General features: G+C 51.1%; 2 protein-coding genes across 2 annotated transcripts; both read left to right on the plus strand.

The window, feature by feature from the left end:
* Positions 1 to 149: 149 nt before the first annotated feature.
* Positions 150 to 11,933, plus strand: FANCE (FA complementation group E). The gene is made up of 10 exons (XM_086706675.1): positions 150 to 619; positions 4,068 to 4,689; positions 5,267 to 5,311; positions 5,602 to 5,661; positions 5,956 to 6,099; positions 6,464 to 6,587; positions 6,799 to 6,877; positions 8,214 to 8,280; positions 9,290 to 9,415; positions 11,395 to 11,933. The coding sequence occupies exons 1-10, from the start codon at positions 372 to 374 to the stop codon at positions 11,494 to 11,496; spliced, it is 1,617 nt and encodes a 538-aa protein (XP_086562801.1). The 5' UTR covers positions 150 to 371; the 3' UTR covers positions 11,497 to 11,933.
* Positions 11,934 to 13,101: 1,168 nt separating this feature from the next.
* On the plus strand, positions 13,102 to 16,094 carry RPL10A (ribosomal protein L10a). The gene is made up of 6 exons (XM_025925707.2): positions 13,102 to 13,190; positions 13,554 to 13,628; positions 13,720 to 13,800; positions 14,157 to 14,305; positions 15,408 to 15,580; positions 15,892 to 16,094. The coding sequence occupies exons 1-6, from the start codon at positions 13,186 to 13,188 to the stop codon at positions 16,060 to 16,062; spliced, it is 654 nt and encodes a 217-aa protein (XP_025781492.1). The 5' UTR covers positions 13,102 to 13,185; the 3' UTR covers positions 16,063 to 16,094.
* Positions 16,095 to 16,889: the final 795 nt, after the last annotated feature.

The raw sequence follows: 16,889 nt of genomic DNA on the forward strand, positions 1-16,889 counted from the left end.
GGCCCTGCCCACACCGCGGCCCCGCCCCATCCGCGGATCTCGCGGGGCCTTCCTCCCGCCCCCTTACTCCGTTCCCAGACTCTCTGGCCAGGATCATTGCTAGCCCCGCCCCTTCCGGCCTACCCTGGCCGCTCGCTCCACGTCCGGCCCCGCCCCTAGCCACACTCCACTCGGTACCTTTCTAACACTGGGCGCGAATCTCACCGGCTGGTGGTGCTTAGTGTGCGTCTCCGAGCGCGGAGTGTGGCAGGTGCGGGAGGACACTCTCCGCGGCGTCGGGGCAGGCGCTGGGGTCCTGCTCCCTTTCCCCAATTGTCGAGGCTGAGGTCAGGAGCCAGATCGGCAGCTGGCGCAGCACCCGGGTCCCGGGCATGGCAGCCTCGGAGGCTGCACCCGCCCTGACTGAGGGCTCGGGGTCGGAGCCCTGGGCGCAGCTGGATGCCCCCGCCCGGCTGCTGCTGCAGGCGCTGCAGGCCGGACCGGATGGAGCGCGGCGCGGCCTGGGCCTGCTGCGGGCGCTGGGCAGTCGCGGCGGGGAGCCCTTCGACTGGGGCCACGTCCTCGAGGCGCTGTGCCAGGAGGAACCCGTCGTGGAGGGCCCGGACTGTCGCCTTGAGCTGTAAGTCGTCTGGTTGTGGGGCGCGGCATTTCTCCACGGTCGTATGAGGCATGGGCTGGCGCCGCCCACTTTTCTAGATGAAGAGACCGAATCCCGGAGCGGTTAATTGGTTCCCTTCAGCCGGGCGTCCCTGCCGCGCACCTTGTAGGGAGGAGCATCCAACAGACCTTTATTGAGAACCTGCTGGGTGCCGGGACGCAGCCGCGAACCTGCCTGGAAGACACCCGCCTTCCGCTGAGTGTAAATGAGTAATTAGAAGCCAGTCGGCCGGGGGCGCCTGGGTGGCTCAGTTTGGTTCAGCGTCCCACTTTGGCTCAGGTCTGGTCATGAGCTCCTGGTGGTTCATGAGTTCGAGCCCCACCTCGGGCTCTGTGCTGACGATTCGGAGCCTGGAGCCTACTTCGGATTCTGTGTCTCCCTCTCTTTCTGCCCCTCCCCTGCTCACGCTCCGTCTCTCTCTGTCTCTCTGAAAAATAAACAAACATTTAAAAAATTAAATGAATAAAAAAGACGACAGTGGGCTCAAATAGATTCTGTTCGCAGATTCCCATCTCTAAAGAAATGGAACGCATACCTCCAGCGTAGGGATACTTACCTATAACAAAGTGTACACAAGTGCAAAAATAATGCCCAAGGGGTGCCTGGGCGGCTCAGTCAGTTGAGCCTTTGACTCTTGAATTGGACTCAAGTCATGGTCCCATGGTTTATGGGATCCAGCCCCCTGTCCGGCTCTGTGCTGACTTGGTGGAGCCTGCTTGGGATTCTCACTCTCTCTCTCTGCCCCACCCCCAAATAAATAAATAAAACTTAAAAAAAGTAGCGCACATTATAAAGTATACAAAAATAGACATTTAAAACGTGATGAGAAAACGGACCATCTGTTGGAATGGCTTTATAATGTCGAATTTTCAAAGCACAGTGTACATTCTAGGGCAAAATCACTTTTCTTAAGGATGGTGTTCTTGATAATTATAGTCTTTGGTATGACTTTGAACTTTTTTTTTTTTTAATTTTTTTTTCAACGTTTTTTATTTATTTTTGGGACAGAGAGAGACAGAGCATGAACGGGGGAGGGGCAGAGAGAGAGGGAGACACAGAATCGGAAACAGGCCCCAGGCTCCGAGCCATCAGCCCAGAGCCTGACGCGGGGCTCGAACTCACGGACCGCGAGATCGTGACCTGGCTGAAGTCGGCCGCTTAACCGACTGCGCCACCCAGGCGCCCCGACTTTGAACTTTTTAAAAAAATTTTTTTTATGTGACAATTTCTGCTAGGAGAAGGGTCAGCTCTGCCATTTTCTTATTTGGTGTGCGTCATTTACTGGCATTCAGTTTCTTTTCAGTCATCCTTATAAGTTGTGTGTCCGTTTAGTGAGGTTGGTGGTGTTAAAAAACAATACCGTATCCATAAATTCCTTTAATTATCATAATTAAAGTGCACAGAAAAATTTAAAAGGTGACTGAGGTGCTGCCTTCAGCCTCTAGGGGGCTCTGCACACTTGGATACCTCTCCCTCAAAATTGGGCTGGAGACTGGAAGGTGAAGGGCCATTCCATACGTTAAATATTTATGATAACTAACTTCTTATGTTTTAGGTAAGTAGAAATGTAAGTTCTAATACTGGCTTCCCACACCCCACTTTGAATTTTTTTTCAAGAAATGGCTCAGGAGGACTTTCTGCATCCCCAAATTGGAGGTCATAGAAATGTTTGTCCAGCTGTCTGGCTTTTTCCGGACAGAATAAGAGGAGGGGACTTAATCTAAGGTCTCTGGGTACAACTTTACTTCAGTATAATTGGTTTCTTTCATAATCTCATGTATTTTATTTTGTGCATTTAACACTTATTTTGATAAGGGGGTTCGTGCACACACAAGAGTTATAAGTCCTTGAAGTTAGGATAGGGTCTCCCCCACCTCTGTACTCCTAATCATCCTCTACCACAAATTGACCATATTTTTAAAAAAATTTTTTTAATGTTTATTTATTTTTGGGAGAGAGAGGCAGAGCATGAGCCGGGGGAGGGGCACAGAGAGAGGGAGACACAGAATCTGAAGCAGGCTCCAGGCTCTGAGCTGTCAGCACAGAGCCCGACCCAGGGCTCAGACCCACGAACCATAAGATCATGACCTGAGCCAAGTCGGAGGCTTAACTGACTGAGCCACCCAGGTACCCCAAATTGATCATCTTTTTAACTTTTACTTTAGTTTTCTCTCTCACTTAAGTAGTTGGTTTTCACAAAGAAATAAAAGTCAGATTTTTTTCTCTTTCACTCATCCCAGGTGCCCCTTGTGTATGATGATAAGCAGCCCTGCAAAGTCCCATAGAGAGGAGCAGAGGCGTGACGGCAGGTGGGCTTGATGTACCCATGACTTGCCACACCAGTAAGCCTCGGGTCCCACAGCGTCTGGATTCGTGCCTTTACAGCATTACAGACGGCTACACTGCTCTGTCCACAGTAGTCCTTGCCGATGTCTGGACACTTAATTCTGAGAGTTAATTCATTCAATAAAGTGTGTACCAAGTGCCTGATGTGGGCTGATGCTCTGCTGGGTACTGGGACATGGAGGAAGGAGACACTGCCTGTGCTTCTCAGGAACTCAGCTGGGTGAAAGGAATGTCACAGCTAGACTGATGTAACCTTGTGAGTTCCAGGGGATTGCCAAGGAGAGCACAGGGCTGCAGAATAAGCACTGCACAGCATCCTAGAGTGTTATTATTTTACTTTGGGCCGTGGTGCATCCCACAGCACATTCTTTTTGTTTGTTTAATTTTATTTATCTTTTTAAGTAAGCTCTGTGCCCAACCTGGGGCTTGAACTCATGACCCTGAGATCAAGAATCACACGCTCTAGGGGTGCCTGGCTGGCTCAGTGGTGGAGCATGTGACTCTTGATCTTAGGGTCTTGAGTTTGAGCCCCCCCCCCCCCATGTTGGGTATAGACTTAAATAAATAAATCGTTTAACAAAATTAAAAAAGAGTCACATGCTCTACTGACTGAGTCAGCCAGGCACCCCTGGGGTATTATTTTTATGTAAAGTTTGGGAAGGGACTTTTTTTTTTTTTTTTTTGTAAAACAAGCATAGATCTTTTGTAGAGTAGGTTTCAATGTGAATTTTTGAGCTGAACTAGGAGATGTCAAAGAGCAGAGCCTAGCATAGAATACATGAATACGTGCTCAATTTAAAAAATATTGAATTGTTCAGAGAAATTTTGGCTGTTTAGTAATAGTAAAATGAACTCAAGCTGATTTAACAACAACGTAAAATACACGCTCGATAAATGCTTGTTGAATGACTGTCATGCTGTCCCCCTCCATCCATACTGACTCGCAGGTACTGCCTCCTAGTTACCCTGTCTGTCCATTGCCATCTAACCTGTAGCTCTATGCAGTCTGTCCTGTGCTCCTTCCAGGAAGATGCTCTTGACTGCTTGTCCTCCTGCTCCCCAGGAAGCCACTGCTGCTGCGATTGCCTCAGTTATGCCAGAGGAACCTGATGTCCCTGCTGATGGCTGTTTGGCCGTCGCTGCCTGAAAGCGGACTGCTCTCTGTGCTGCAGATTGCACAGCAAGACCAAAGCCCTGACCCTGACACCTGGCTCCGGGCCCTGGGGGAATTGCTGCGAAGGGATTTAGACGTTGGGGTATCGACTGCGGGAGCATCCCCATTGTCTAAAAGCTGCCAGAGACAGCTCCGAGGCCTGTGTAGGCGGCTGGGCCAGGGAGGCAGGAGGCTGAAGTTGCTTCAGACTCCGGATCCTGGAGAGGAAAAAGAGGAGGACAAGGAGGATGAGGACCCCCATTGGCCTGGGAAACGCAGAAAGGGGCCAGAGGAAGAGCCTGCCAGGCCTGAGGGGGAGAGGGCCCCCAAAAGGTTCCGATATTTAGAAAGGGAGGAAGAAGGTCACAAGGAGGAGAGACACGAACCTGAATCTTTGGAATCCCTGGCAGATGGAGGAGGTACATTGCCCATTAAGAACCAGCCTGTCCAGGCTGAGCCCAGTGTGGCTGGTCAGAGTCTGGAGGATGCCAAGGGCCTAGCTGAGAATTTGGAGCTGCCCAAAGCTATCCAGGTACTAGGGTGGGGAGGCTGGATTTAGAGGGATCCTCCAGGAGTGGGGGGTTTATCCAGGGTCAAAGCTGGTTGGGAGACCATTTCCCAACTGGGATAACTGTGGTCCATGGAGCAAGGGGTAGGAGGGTGGGGTTAAGGGAATATAGTCTCTGCTCCACAGCTTCTGAGGATGAGGTAGGAAGGGAGTTATTGGAGGTGGGGAACCTTTGGCCTAATGATGTACAATGTGAGGTTAAAGGATGCCAAGCAAGAAGAGAAGCTCCAGAGCTATCCTATGGAGAGGGCGTGGGACTGTGCCGTGTTCGGCCTGTCCTCCCGACCCAAGGCCTGGGTCTTACCCCCATTAGGGTGGGTGCAGAGAGGTCAATCTAGACAGCTGGATTTCCATGGGCCTTGTCTACTTTGAGTTCTTAAGTACTTTTCAAGGTTAGGCTTTGTGTTCTTGGTCTTCGTTAATCATCTTTGCCCCCTAGCTCCCACTGACCCAGGGCCTTCTCTGGAGAGGGAGCTAGGGCTGGGCTTGGGGCCACACTGTGCTGGTAGGGACTCAGCAGTGATCAGGTTCTCCTTTGCAGGACCAGGTTCCCAGGCTGCAGCAGCTGCTCAAGACCTTCGGGGAGGTAACTGACCCCTGCTCACCATTGCCCTTCTTCCACCTTCTGCCTGGATTTCAGCCACGCCCAGGAGAACACAGGCTGTTTGGACAATGAGGGTCAGGGTGAAGGTCTGAGGACCGTCACCGCAGGGGCTCTTCTTGGCCCAAGTCCAGATACATCGTCTAACCCCAGAGCAGTCCCTCTCCTCTGGTAGCATCCAGGGTCCTCACCCACCCACTGTGCCAGACAAAGGGGTGGTCTCTGACTTGTCACCAAGGGCTCTGCCAGCCCTAACATGGGATTTGCCTCTCCAGGGCTTGGAGGGTGCCCCTCCAGTTGAGCTACAGCTTCTCCACGAATGCAGTCCAAGCCAGGTGAGTCCAGGAAGACGGCCTGGCCTGAGGATATGTCCCCAGCCTTTTTCCACTTACATCTGTGTTTCCTTGCCTTGTGTGGGAATTTGGGGAGGGGATTTTATTGGGTTTTTGGTCTCTTGGGCAGGGGTCACCGTGTGCTTCCTTTGAGCCCTTGGCCCCTCACCATAGGGCAGCTCTCCCTGCCTTCCCTTCCGGTGGAGTGTCCTTGCCCCACCCATTCTGCTGCCCAGTTGGCTTGAGACCGCCTAGCAGAGACAGACCGAGTGTCTATGTTTCCCTCCTACTTGGCAGATGGAACTGCTGTGTGCCCAGCTGCAGCTCCTGCAGCTTTCGGACACAGCTCTCCTGCAGTTCTGCAGCTGGCTTCTGTCCCTTTCACCAGACCTTAGCCTCAGCAATGCTACCATTCTGACCAAGAGCCTCTTTCTAAGACGGGTAGGTGCATTGGGATACACTTGGCATGCTGGGGACAGTGGGGGAGAGAATGTGAGCCCGCAGAAGAGTGTGCTTGGGAGAAGGGGTTCCCAAGGCAGCCTGGGGCACAGAAAGAGCATGGACCTCCAGGCCATCTCTCCACATGGCATCTCATTCCTCCCTTGTGGGCCCCAGACCCTTCCAGAAGCTGAAGGGATTTAGGAGCTGGGGAAGGGAACTTTTTGTCCTCCCATGTGAGTTCTAAATAAAAGAATTTTTGTTTTTTCTTTGTAATGTCTATCACCATCTGAAATATGTCTGATAAGCATTTATTACAGGAAAGAAGAAATGAATTAATTAATATTTTCCTCCCCACTGGCTGTAGATTCTGTCCCTGACTTCCTCGGCCTCCCGCCTGCTCGTGACTGCCCTGACCTCCTTCTGTGCCAAGTATGCTTATCCTGTCTGCAGAACCCTTCTTGGCCCCGTGCTCCAGGCCCCAGGAACTGGTAATTCTGGAACGAGCCCTGGCCCAGTAGTTCTTCCCTCTCTGTTCCCAGCACCCTTCACTCCAGGGTGGCCCTGGCAGTTGTGTATTCAGTCGGTAAGGTTACCTGCTGCTTCCCTGACGATGCCCCCCTGTAATGAGCCAGGCATTCTGTTCCATCCTCTCCTACCATTTCCTCCCAGATTTCCCTTGTTCTGCTTTCCTCTACCCAGGTCCAGCTCAAACAGAGTTACTCTGCTGCCTTATGAAGGACGAGGCCCTGGAGCCAGACACGCAGGTTCTAATGCTGGGGTAAGTGTACAGGCCTCCGTGCTGCCCCCACCCGCTCCCACTGGCCAGGCTGGTTCCCGGCATTCTGGAGTTGGAGCTGGCTGGGTACCAGGCCCTGTGCCTGAAAGACCGGCAACTACACAGCTGATGCCCCTCTCGCTGTTGCCTGGCCTGTCCTCCCTCCCGTGGGCATGTGCCAGTTGCCATCCCGTGAACCTTCCCAAGGCCAGGGTTTCAGTCTTCCATGCCGGGTACCTTGGAGAAGGTAGAGAAGAGGCTGGGGGTCCCTGCTCCTGAGTAGTGCACAGTGTAGTTGGCACAGAGGTTAAGAGCACTGGCTCTGGGGTCAGACAGACAGGATTTCAAATCTCAGCCTTGCCTTGGTGAATCCAGACAGGTTATTCCATCTCTGTGAGCCTGTTTCCTCATATAAAAAAATGGGGACGATATTCGCTCCGTGGGATTTTTTCTAGATATCAAATGTGGTAATGCACATAGACCTCCGCACAGTATTTGGCCCCTAGTAAGTGCTCAAAGATTGTTATTAAATTGGTGTTTGGTTTGGGTATTAAAACTGGGGAGTCACAATCCAGACATGTAGGAACAATGGGGAACTACAACCCCATTGGACACTAATGTGAAATGTAAAATGCTAACTGTAACATGAGAAGGGGGCGGCCTGAAAAACAACGTCCGCCACCACTTATCGAGTACGTTGTCTGTGCTTTAGGTTCATTATCTCAGTCTTCATGCCGTCCTGTGAGGTAGGTGCTGTTGCTGCCTTAGAGTTGGGAAAACTGAAGCTCAGAGTAGTTAAGGGACGTGGTCAGAGGTCACACAGCCAGCCAGGGATAAAGCCTGGGATCTGACTCAAGACCGTCTACCCACGAAGCCACACTGTTTCCATGTGATGCACTGCCCGTGCGTGCAAGCAGAGGACTGTGCGGTAGAACAGGAAGCACAGTAGAGTGGCCCTCACTGTGGTCCACCTTTTCCCTGTGCTCTGCAGGGCATGCCGCCTTCTCTAGAAAGCCTTCATAGGTATCATCTCACTGCATCCTTGGCTCACCCTCACCTTTGGTACCTGGGATGCTCTCTCCACTCCTGCTTCTTTTTCAGGGAACCTTTGTACACCTCACGCCAAGTCCTTCACCATCCCTTCCAGGAGTCTTGGGCTGTAGTCTTCCCAGCACCGAGTATGGGCTGGCTACTGAATGGCCGCCAGCATCGGGGGCTCTGAGTACTTCCTTGGTTGGCTGGGGATCTTGGCTGTCTCCAGTGCCTGGCACTGCCTTGGGGTAGGAGCAATGGATTCCCAGGCTTGGGCCAGTCTCACTGGAGCCTGTGCTTTTTGCAGACAGATCTTGGAGCTGCCCTGGAAAGAGAAGACGTTCCTGGTGTTGCAGTCACTCCTGGAACGGCAGGTGAGCAGGCTGCCCTGGGGAGGGGTGGACAGAGAAGTGCTGCAATGCTGTGGCCCGGCGTGGGGCTCCCGGGTTTCTGATCCCTCCAGTGGTGGAGGGGCAAGCAGAACAGGTGCCCCCTGACGGTAAGGGAGTCCTGGGGCCGGAAAGGCTGGTAGCAGAGAGCTGACTGCCTGGTAAGTCGTAGCTCTGCCTCTTATTAGCCGTGTGGCCTTGGGGAGGGACTTTTTGATGTGTTTGTGTATAAATTTAATTTTATTTTTGAATAGGTTATAGATTCATTTGTTCAAAAATTGTAAAGCCCAAAGGATATGGTGAAAAATGTTCCCCCAGCCATCCAGGTCCCCTCTCCAGGGCTAGTCAGTGTTACTAGTTCCAGGGGAACCCTCCCAGAGGGTTTTTCTATATAAGGACATGTGTTTAAGTTCACTTTTTCCTTGCTTTTTACATAGATGGTAACACACCAAGCTCAGTTCTCTGTACTTTGCTTTTTTAACCTGACAGTCTATTTTGGTAATTTTTCCATATCACTACCTGAAGTTCTACCTCATTTTTTATAACTTAGGTAGTTGACATGACCTCTTTATGCCTCAGTCTCCCCATCCACAAAATGGAAGTGATGACACCCAAGGTTGGGGTGAGGTTGAAATCGATAATTGGTGTAAAGTGCTCAGAACAGGGCCTGATACATAATAAGTATCGATTACATTATTATTAAGGAGAGCTATTGTTACTATGCTGGCACTACCCCTTGGGACTCCTCACTCCTTTATACCTTAAACCACCAAGCCAGGCCAAGACCTATGTGCCAGGCTTTATGTGCATTATCTCATTTAATCCTTTTCGCCATTTTTAGGATTAGATATCATGAATCTCATTTTACAGATGCAGAAACTGAGGCTTCGTGTGGTTAAGTGACCTTCCCGGGGTTACCTAGTTAGGAAGTGGTAGAATTGGGATTTAAATCCGGGGCCCTTTCTTGTTCTGTCCCATCTCCCAATGTGTGCAGGTGGAGATGACCCCTGAGAAGTTCAGTGTGTTGATGGAGAAGCTCTGTAAAGAGGGGCCAGCAGCTGCCACGTCCGTGGCCTATGCCAAGCTCATGCTGACAGTGATGACCAAGTATCAGGCCAATGTGAGTATCAGTAGGGCCATGAGGGCTGGTCCCGCTGCTCTGAGTGTGCCACGAGGGTGTATGTCTAGTGTTTGCTGGGGAAGACACCCTGAGTGTTAGCCAGGGAAACTATGAGTTCAAGCCTAAGACTGGGGAATGAGACTGATTAGGAGTTCATTCATCCCAGCAACACCGCTGTGGGCCAGATGTTATATGGGGCACTGGAGAATGAATAGTGACCATGACGCAGTCCCTGTCCTTGACTTGACACTCTCCACCAGTGCCAGGCTAGTGAGGCAGGAGAGAGATGATAACCAGATCACTGTAATATCTGGTAGGAGCCAGGTGAGAGGTGTGGGTGCCGGGCATTGGGTGGCAGAGGAAGAGGGGTGCATCTAAACCCTGCTTGTGGTTGGGAATTGGGACAGGCTTCTCAACTCTGAAAGGGTAAATGGTGGTCAGGGGCCAAGACTGAGGAAAGGGCATTTTAGGCAAAGGAAACAGTTTAAGCAGTGAGTGTCCAAGGGGTCTACAGGTAGTTCGCTGTAGCTGAGGCCTAAAAACGTGAGAGCAGATGGTAGTTGGGGTGAGGTTCAAGGCTAGAGTTAAAATACTGAGAGCTAATATTGCGTAGCCCCTGCTCCGTCTCAGGCACTGTTCTAAGCCCTTTGCTTATGTTAACTTGCTAGTTTATTCGATGTGTTAGCCCAATAAGAAGGTACCATTATTAGCTCCATTTTATAGATGAGGAAATTGAGACTCACGTTGCCAGGCCATGCTAGCATCTTATGGAGGATGCTGTAGGATTTGATGAGGAGCATGGAGTTACCCTGAAGGCCAGGCATCCTTAGCTGTTGGCTCTTTACCTTTTTGGGGGAGTCACAGGCCCATCCGATGATTTGATGAAAGCTATAGATCCTCCCAGAAAAATGAAACCATGAACACACATCTTATGCACAATTTCAGGAGGCTCCTGGATCCACCGAAGACCCTATGTAGATCCTGGAAGAAGGTCCTCCAATGTGAGGCATCAGTAGTTATCCCAGGGCTTTCAGCTGGAGTGTCTTGCTCAGATGTACATTTTATAAAGAAGCCTCGGACATCTGTAAGGAGTGGAGATTCAAGAGAAGACAGGGCAGAGATCTGTCAGGAGGTTGTTGCAACAGATCAGGGAAGAAATACTGGCCCAGAAGGAATGTGGCAGTCACAATGGAGTATCTTTGACCCTCAGTTTTCTATTCTGTAAAATAGGAGGGGGAACCTGGGTGGTTCAGTCGGTTAAGCGTCTGACTTCGGCTCGGGTCATCATCTCACAGCTCATGAGTTTGAGCCCTGAATCAGGCTCTGTGCTGACAGCTCAGAGCCTGGAGTCTGCTTCAGATTCTGTGTCTCCCTCTCTCTGCCCCTCCCCTGCTCACGTTCCGTGTCTCTCTCCCTCAAAATAAATAAACATTAAAAAAAAAACCTTTTTTTTAATAAAATAGGGTTGTACAGATTTTATGAAGTCATGGTTATAAAGTGTTCCTGCATAGAAAGTGTTCCTACATAATTGTCAACTGTTATTAACATGGCCGACTTGGTGGGGGCACCTGGGTTGCTCATTCAATTACGCATTGGACTCTTTGATTTTGGCTCAGGTCATGATTTCAGTTCCTGAGTTTGAGCCCTGCATCAGGCTCTGCACTGTCAGATTTTCTGTTTCCTGTCTCCCGCTTTGTCCCTTCCCTGCTTGGGTGCATGTGCATGCACACACTCTCAAAAATAAATATATGAACGTTTTTTTTTAAATGTGGCTGACTTAGTAAGTTGTACACTTAACATCTGACCCCTGGTCCACTTGAACCCGAAAACTTAATCATAGTAGAATAATGGGTTTAGATATCTCCTCCATTGTCCTGGTGTCCTAGATTCCTCTCTCCTTCCTAAACAGTGCCATGAGGCAGAGAGGAAAGGGAAGGATCAGCTGCTGGAGTCCTGATAATTATCTTCCTTCTCCCCAGATCACTGAAATCCAGAGGCTGGGCCTGGCCACAGTCCTAGAGCTCAACACCACTTTTCTGAGGAAGTCCCTGCAAGCCGCCCTGAGACGTCTGGCTCCCTGACCATCCAGCAAGGGACCATACTCCTGGAGCTCCCTCACCAGCTTCCTGAAGGCTACTTCTGCCCCTAGTACCTCTCCCTGACCCCTTGCCTGGGGCTAATGGCGGAACCTGCCATCCCTGCTCCAGGATGCAGAGAGGCCATCTTGGCCTTCCAGCCAGCAGGCAGGGTCCTGGGCTAGAGGGGTTGGATGGGCTCACTCCTTGTCACTTTTACTTCAGGCTGCCGGGACAGAAACTTTCTGATAGGCCTCAGTAGAGTCAAAGCAGACCCAGAATACATGAATGATGCTTCAGGAGCCCTGGAGGTGACCTGTGTGCTCAGCACAAATATCTTATGCTCAAGTGTATGTTATGACCCTCTGTGTTCTTTCTGATTTGGATAATAATTTATTAAAAAGCAGATATTTAATAAAAAGCAGGAAGTTTAATGTCTTTTTTTTTTTATTTTTTTTTTCAACGTTTATTTATTTTTGGGACAGAGAGAGACAGAGCATGAACGGGGGAGGGGCAGAGAGAGAGGGAGACACAGAATCGGAAACAGGCTCCAGGCTCTGAGCCATCAGCCCAGAGCCTGACGGCCTGACGCGAGGCTCGAACTCCCGGACCGCGAGATCGTGACCTGGCTGAAGTTGGACGCTTAACCGACTGCGCCACCCAGGCGCCCCGGAAGTTTAATGTCTTATTCAAAGCAGTGTCTGCCTTCCTATTAACTCTGGGTGTTTGTTGAAACCAACACACCACCACCACCCACCTACTCCGTGACAAGGGGCATCTTTTTCCTGGTGAAATCCTCTGTGAGGGGAAGGTGACAGTTCTCAGGTTCATTCATTCACAGTTCTGTGTGATAAGGTGTGATGCCACTCACCTCGGCCCTATCAGAGCTGTCTGTTGTGCACTGACCACCGGGGAATGGGGCCGTGAAGGTGGGTGCAGCTCAGTCTGGAGCTGGAGGCTTTCGAGGAGGAGTCTGTAGGACTCCTGGGGTTTCTATGGGCAGAGAAGAGGATGGGGCCGGTTGGACCGAGGAAAGGGCAGAAAGGGTTGTGCAGTGCTGGCCGTGTGTGTTGTAGTAGCTAGGGAGGCACCTTGTCTATAGTAACTACTTAACGGGTAGATGACATTGAATCAGCTATCAAGTGAAAATTTATCACAGTACTTTCCCAGCTCTTCCCCACTGCAGGCTTTGAGGGGCCAGGAACCGAAGTTTCGTGACATTTCCCTTCTCACAACGTCCTCTGAAGCCCTGAGCCTCAGAGCAAGATGGTGAGGGAGAGGTCAGGAGCAAAACCCGCTTTTGAGACCCGAAGCAGGTGTGCAGGACAGGAGGAAAAGGGCAGAAAAGGTTGGAGAGACAAACATGGGGGAACTGCATGCTCTCAGCGACCATTACGGTGCGGTGCCCAGTACCAGCCTATTAAGTGCCTGGCAGTGGCTGGCGCCAACGAGAATATTCCTCGCGGGCCACGGGGCTCCCAGGACCGCAGAATCTATCTCCCAGTGTTCGAGCCACTCTAGCTGTGTAACACGCGGCAGCGCCCTCCAGCGGCCGCAAACGGCTGGGCTCCCCGGGGATTGCGTGTCCCGGCCCTCGCGCTCAGAAGGAAAGCTACATCTCGCGAGAACAGGAGCCTTATTTGAGCGCATGCGCGAACTGAGTTATTCTTTTTTCCTGCTGTTGTGTGTGGCGCTATGAGGTAAGTGGCACTTAGGGAGCCATCCACACTCATCCGCGCCCCCTGGCACCTTGGTGGGGGGAGACTTGCGGGCTGAATCGGGGGGATCCTTGCCTCTGCTTCGCCGAGGGGCATTTCTTGCCGGACGCCGCCCTGCAGGCCCGACGTTCGAGTTTGAGCGCCAGGCCCGACCGCTAGGAAGGTATCTCTTCCTCCTGGCCTCCAGCTTTATCGCACCCAAAGCTCTTGATTTGGTGTCCGGAAGCCTCTTGGCGTGCGTCGTGAACCCTTCCTCTGTCTCGAAGCCTGAGACTTCTGACTAGGCCGAGGGTGTTGATCGGCGCCTCCCGGGTCCTAATCGCTCGTCTTGATTCTCTCTTGCAGCAGCAAAGTCTCCCGCGATACCCTGTACGAGGCGGTGCGGGAAGTCCTGCACGGGAACCAGCGCAAGCGCAGGAAGTAAGCGCGCGTCTCCGCGGGGAGGGCGGGACCGGAGCGCGGTGGCTCGGGCAGTCGCGGGCGGCTGGTTAACTTTATTATCTTCTCTAAGGTTTTTGGAGACCGTGGAGCTGCAGATCAGCTTGAAGAACTATGATCCTCAGAAGGACAAACGCTTCTCGGGCACCGTCAGGTTGGCACCGTTCTGATCCCACCCAGTCCTCCGTGACCCCGTGCCCCTCGCCTCCCATCGGGCTCCCGGTTGAGCTCGAGGCGGCGGGCACGTGCGGCACTGACGCGCTTGGGTAGTTCAGACCCCCTGCTCCGGGCAGGCGTGGCTGGACGGACCCCCACCCTGGGTCTTAAAATAAGAGGGGAGGCGTGGGGAGGCCTTGGCCGAGCCCGCCGGCTAGTTTGAGAAGCCAGACTAGCTGTTGGTGAATGTGGACCTTCTGGGTAAGGCTCAGTGGCTGCAGCGATCCCAGACCCCTTCACCTGCTCTTGGAGTCCCAGGCTGGGTTTGACCTGTTCTGTCCCCCCAAAACGCAGGCTTAAGTCCACTCCCCGCCCCAAGTTCTCCGTATGTGTGCTGGGGGACCAGCAGCACTGTGATGAGGCGAAGGCTGTGGATATTCCCCACATGGACATTGAGGCTCTGAAGAAACTCAACAAGAATAAAAAGCTAGTCAAGAAGCTGGGTGAGTGTGGCTTGCTGTGGTTTTGTATTTGGGCAGACAGTTCCTATGGGAATGGTAGAAGAGTGGTATTTCTGCCATTGGGATTTTCATTTATTTGTTTTTTTAATGTTTACTTTTGAGAGTGCGTGAGAGCACAGGGGAGGTGCAGAGAGGGAGGCAAATGATCCAAAGTGGGCTCTGCGCTGACAGCGGAGAGCCCAGTGTGGGGCTTGAACTCCTGAACCATGAGATCATGACCTGAGCTGAAATAGGAAGCTTAACGACTGAGCCACCCAGGTGCCCCCGTCCCCCTCCCCCCCATTTGGATTTTTAAAATGATGGGAGAGGGAGTAGAATCGTGATGGGAAGGATCTGCTGTGGTTAGTTGACTTCTGATAATTTTTAACCTTTTAAATGTTCCCTTTTTTTTTTAATTTTTTTTTTTTTTTCAACATTTATTTATTTTTGGGACAGAGAGAGACAGAGGATGAACGGGGGAGGGGCAGAGAGAGAGGGAGACACAGAATCGGAAACAGGCTCCAGGCTCTGAGCCATCAGCCCAGAGCCCGACGCGGGGCTCGAACTCACGGACCGTGAGATCACGACCTGGCTGAAGTCGGTCGCTTAACCGACTGCGCCACCCAGGCGCCCCTTAAATGTTCCCTTTTATGTTGGCTTTGAAGATTCTAATTGGGTTAGTTCTCACAGATGGACTAGTCAGGTGCTGGTATGTTTTGACTAGGGATTTCTATTTAAAACTGATTTCTTTTTCGTTTTTATCCTTTGTGTAAGCATTTTACAGGTAGGAAATAGGAGCCCTAGTTACTGTGAATCTAGAAAGTAGGAAGGCAGGATTTGAACTCAGTCTTAATGAGCATGTGTATTTTCTATTGAACATGAGGGTGGGTCAGCCTGGGCTTCTGACCAGGTTTCATGTGAATGCTGGACCAGTAAAACTCAGGAGGATAGAGAAACTGGAGTGAGAGGATTAAAAAAGACTTGGTACTTGGAGAGAGGGGTTAGCAGGGTGGTTAGGGGCCACTTCGTGGTTGGTTGACAGAGCCCTGGTTGGAGTTGCCTTCCGGGGCCAGATCCTAAGCATCCAACTGCTTCTCTTCACCAGCCAAGAAGTATGATGCCTTTCTGGCTTCTGAATCTCTGATCAAGCAGATTCCACGAATCCTGGGCCCTGGCCTGAATAAGGCTGGCAAGTTCCCTTCCTTGCTGACCCACAATGAGAATATGGTGGCCAAAGTGGATGAAGTGAAGTCCACAATCAAATTCCAGATGAAGAAGGTAAGGAAGGCTGGCTGGGTTGCATAGGTTTAGTACCACCCGTCCTGGAGTTCTCTAAATAAGTTTTCCATTTCTTTTTTCTGAATTCTCTACATGGGAGCCCTGTTTGTGTTTCTGTAGATACTTAGGACATGTCACAGTCACGGAGCAGGGTTGAAGCTTTTAACATAGCCCTGGTCTTCCTGGCCTGGGGTCAGAGTAGGTTTATTAGTGACTGGAGGTCAATTTGGACCATCTGGCTTGTAGTTGTGCCTCCTCTCTTACTCTGTTGCGTCTAGCCACCAACCTGATTGACTTTCCTCTTCCCACAGGTGTTGTGTCTGGCAGTGGCTGTTGGCCACGTGAAGATGACAGATGATGAGCTTGTGTATAACATCCACTTAGCTGTCAATTTCCTGGTGTCATTGCTCAAGAAGAATTGGCAGAATGTCCGGGCTTTATACATCAAGAGCACCATGGGCAAGCCCCAACGCCTGTACTAAGGCACAGTTTAATAAACCCTAGTGCTACCTGCCATTATCTGTCTGCCTGTGACTAGGGGAGAGGGAAGTGCTCTGTGAGCTGACATTGCATGCCAGAGCTTTGTGCTGATGACTGCAGTTCCTGGCACCCAGTGATGGCTAGTCCTTTTCTCCGTGCTGCAAACCAGGAAGTGCATTCTATCTACCTTAAAATTTAGGTCTTTTGGATACTTACAACATGTGACAGTATAGGACTACTAACAGGGACTGAAACTCTTCTGTACCCTGGAGGGGCTGATCTAGGCTAGGACTCCAGCCTGTAGTGCTCCTGCTTACTAGTAGAAAGGAGTCAGGGCCTTCACTGTGAGGACGTTGACTCTCCTTGGCAGCGTGCTTAACCTGTGCGCTGAAGTTGCTTCCCTTTTACACCATTGGTTCTTTCTGTGGGCTTTTTTTGTTTGGTTTTATCCCTCTAAGTGGTGTGTTGAGGCTCAGTCTGTAGGGATCACAAGGAGTTTGGATTCCTAGATTCTTGTCTGCAATCCTGATCTAGTATTTGTGTGACCTCAAGTTGAATACTGTATATTCAGGGGTAGTAATTTACTCGGAGATGTTTAGGAAAACACAAATAGATCTGTATTAATATTGTAATTCACCAACCTTGTTTTTTGGGGGAGCTTAGCAAGCGGGTAGAATTGGGCCGTGGAAACTTTTAGATCTTTGTACTTGGGTAGGCTCTGCGGCAGGCAGTTCCCTGTTCTTGCCTCCAACACCCAGTACTGGGAAGTTGGTTTTTGGTATGGGAAATACCTGTGATTTAACATTAGACTTGAACCTGCTTCATTTAA

Source organism: Puma concolor, chromosome B2 (assembly GCF_028749965.1).
Source record: "Puma concolor isolate L17-30 chromosome B2, mPumCon1.1.hap2, whole genome shotgun sequence".
Classification (NCBI taxonomy): domain Eukaryota; kingdom Metazoa; phylum Chordata; class Mammalia; order Carnivora; family Felidae; genus Puma; species Puma concolor.

What these genes read in the sequence shown, in the direction of transcription:
- RPL10A (XM_025925707.2), top strand. An exon ending in AACCAGCGCAAGCGCAGGAA is followed by an intron (nt 13,629 to 13,719) that starts GTAAGCGCGCGT and finishes ATCTTCTCTAAG; the next exon opens with GTTTTTGGAGACCGTGGAGC. An exon ending in TCAAATTCCAGATGAAGAAG is followed by an intron (nt 15,581 to 15,891) that starts GTAAGGAAGGCT and finishes CTCTTCCCACAG; the next exon opens with GTGTTGTGTCTGGCAGTGGC.
- FANCE (XM_086706675.1), top strand. Translation starts at nt 372, where the DNA reads ATGGCAGCCTCGGAGGCTGCACCCGCCCTGACTGAGGGCTCGGGGTCG. An exon ending in AGAGCCTCTTTCTAAGACGG is followed by an intron (nt 6,100 to 6,463) that starts GTAGGTGCATTG and finishes CACTGGCTGTAG; the next exon opens with ATTCTGTCCCTGACTTCCTC. An exon ending in AGTCACTCCTGGAACGGCAG is followed by an intron (nt 8,281 to 9,289) that starts GTGAGCAGGCTG and finishes CAATGTGTGCAG; the next exon opens with GTGGAGATGACCCCTGAGAA.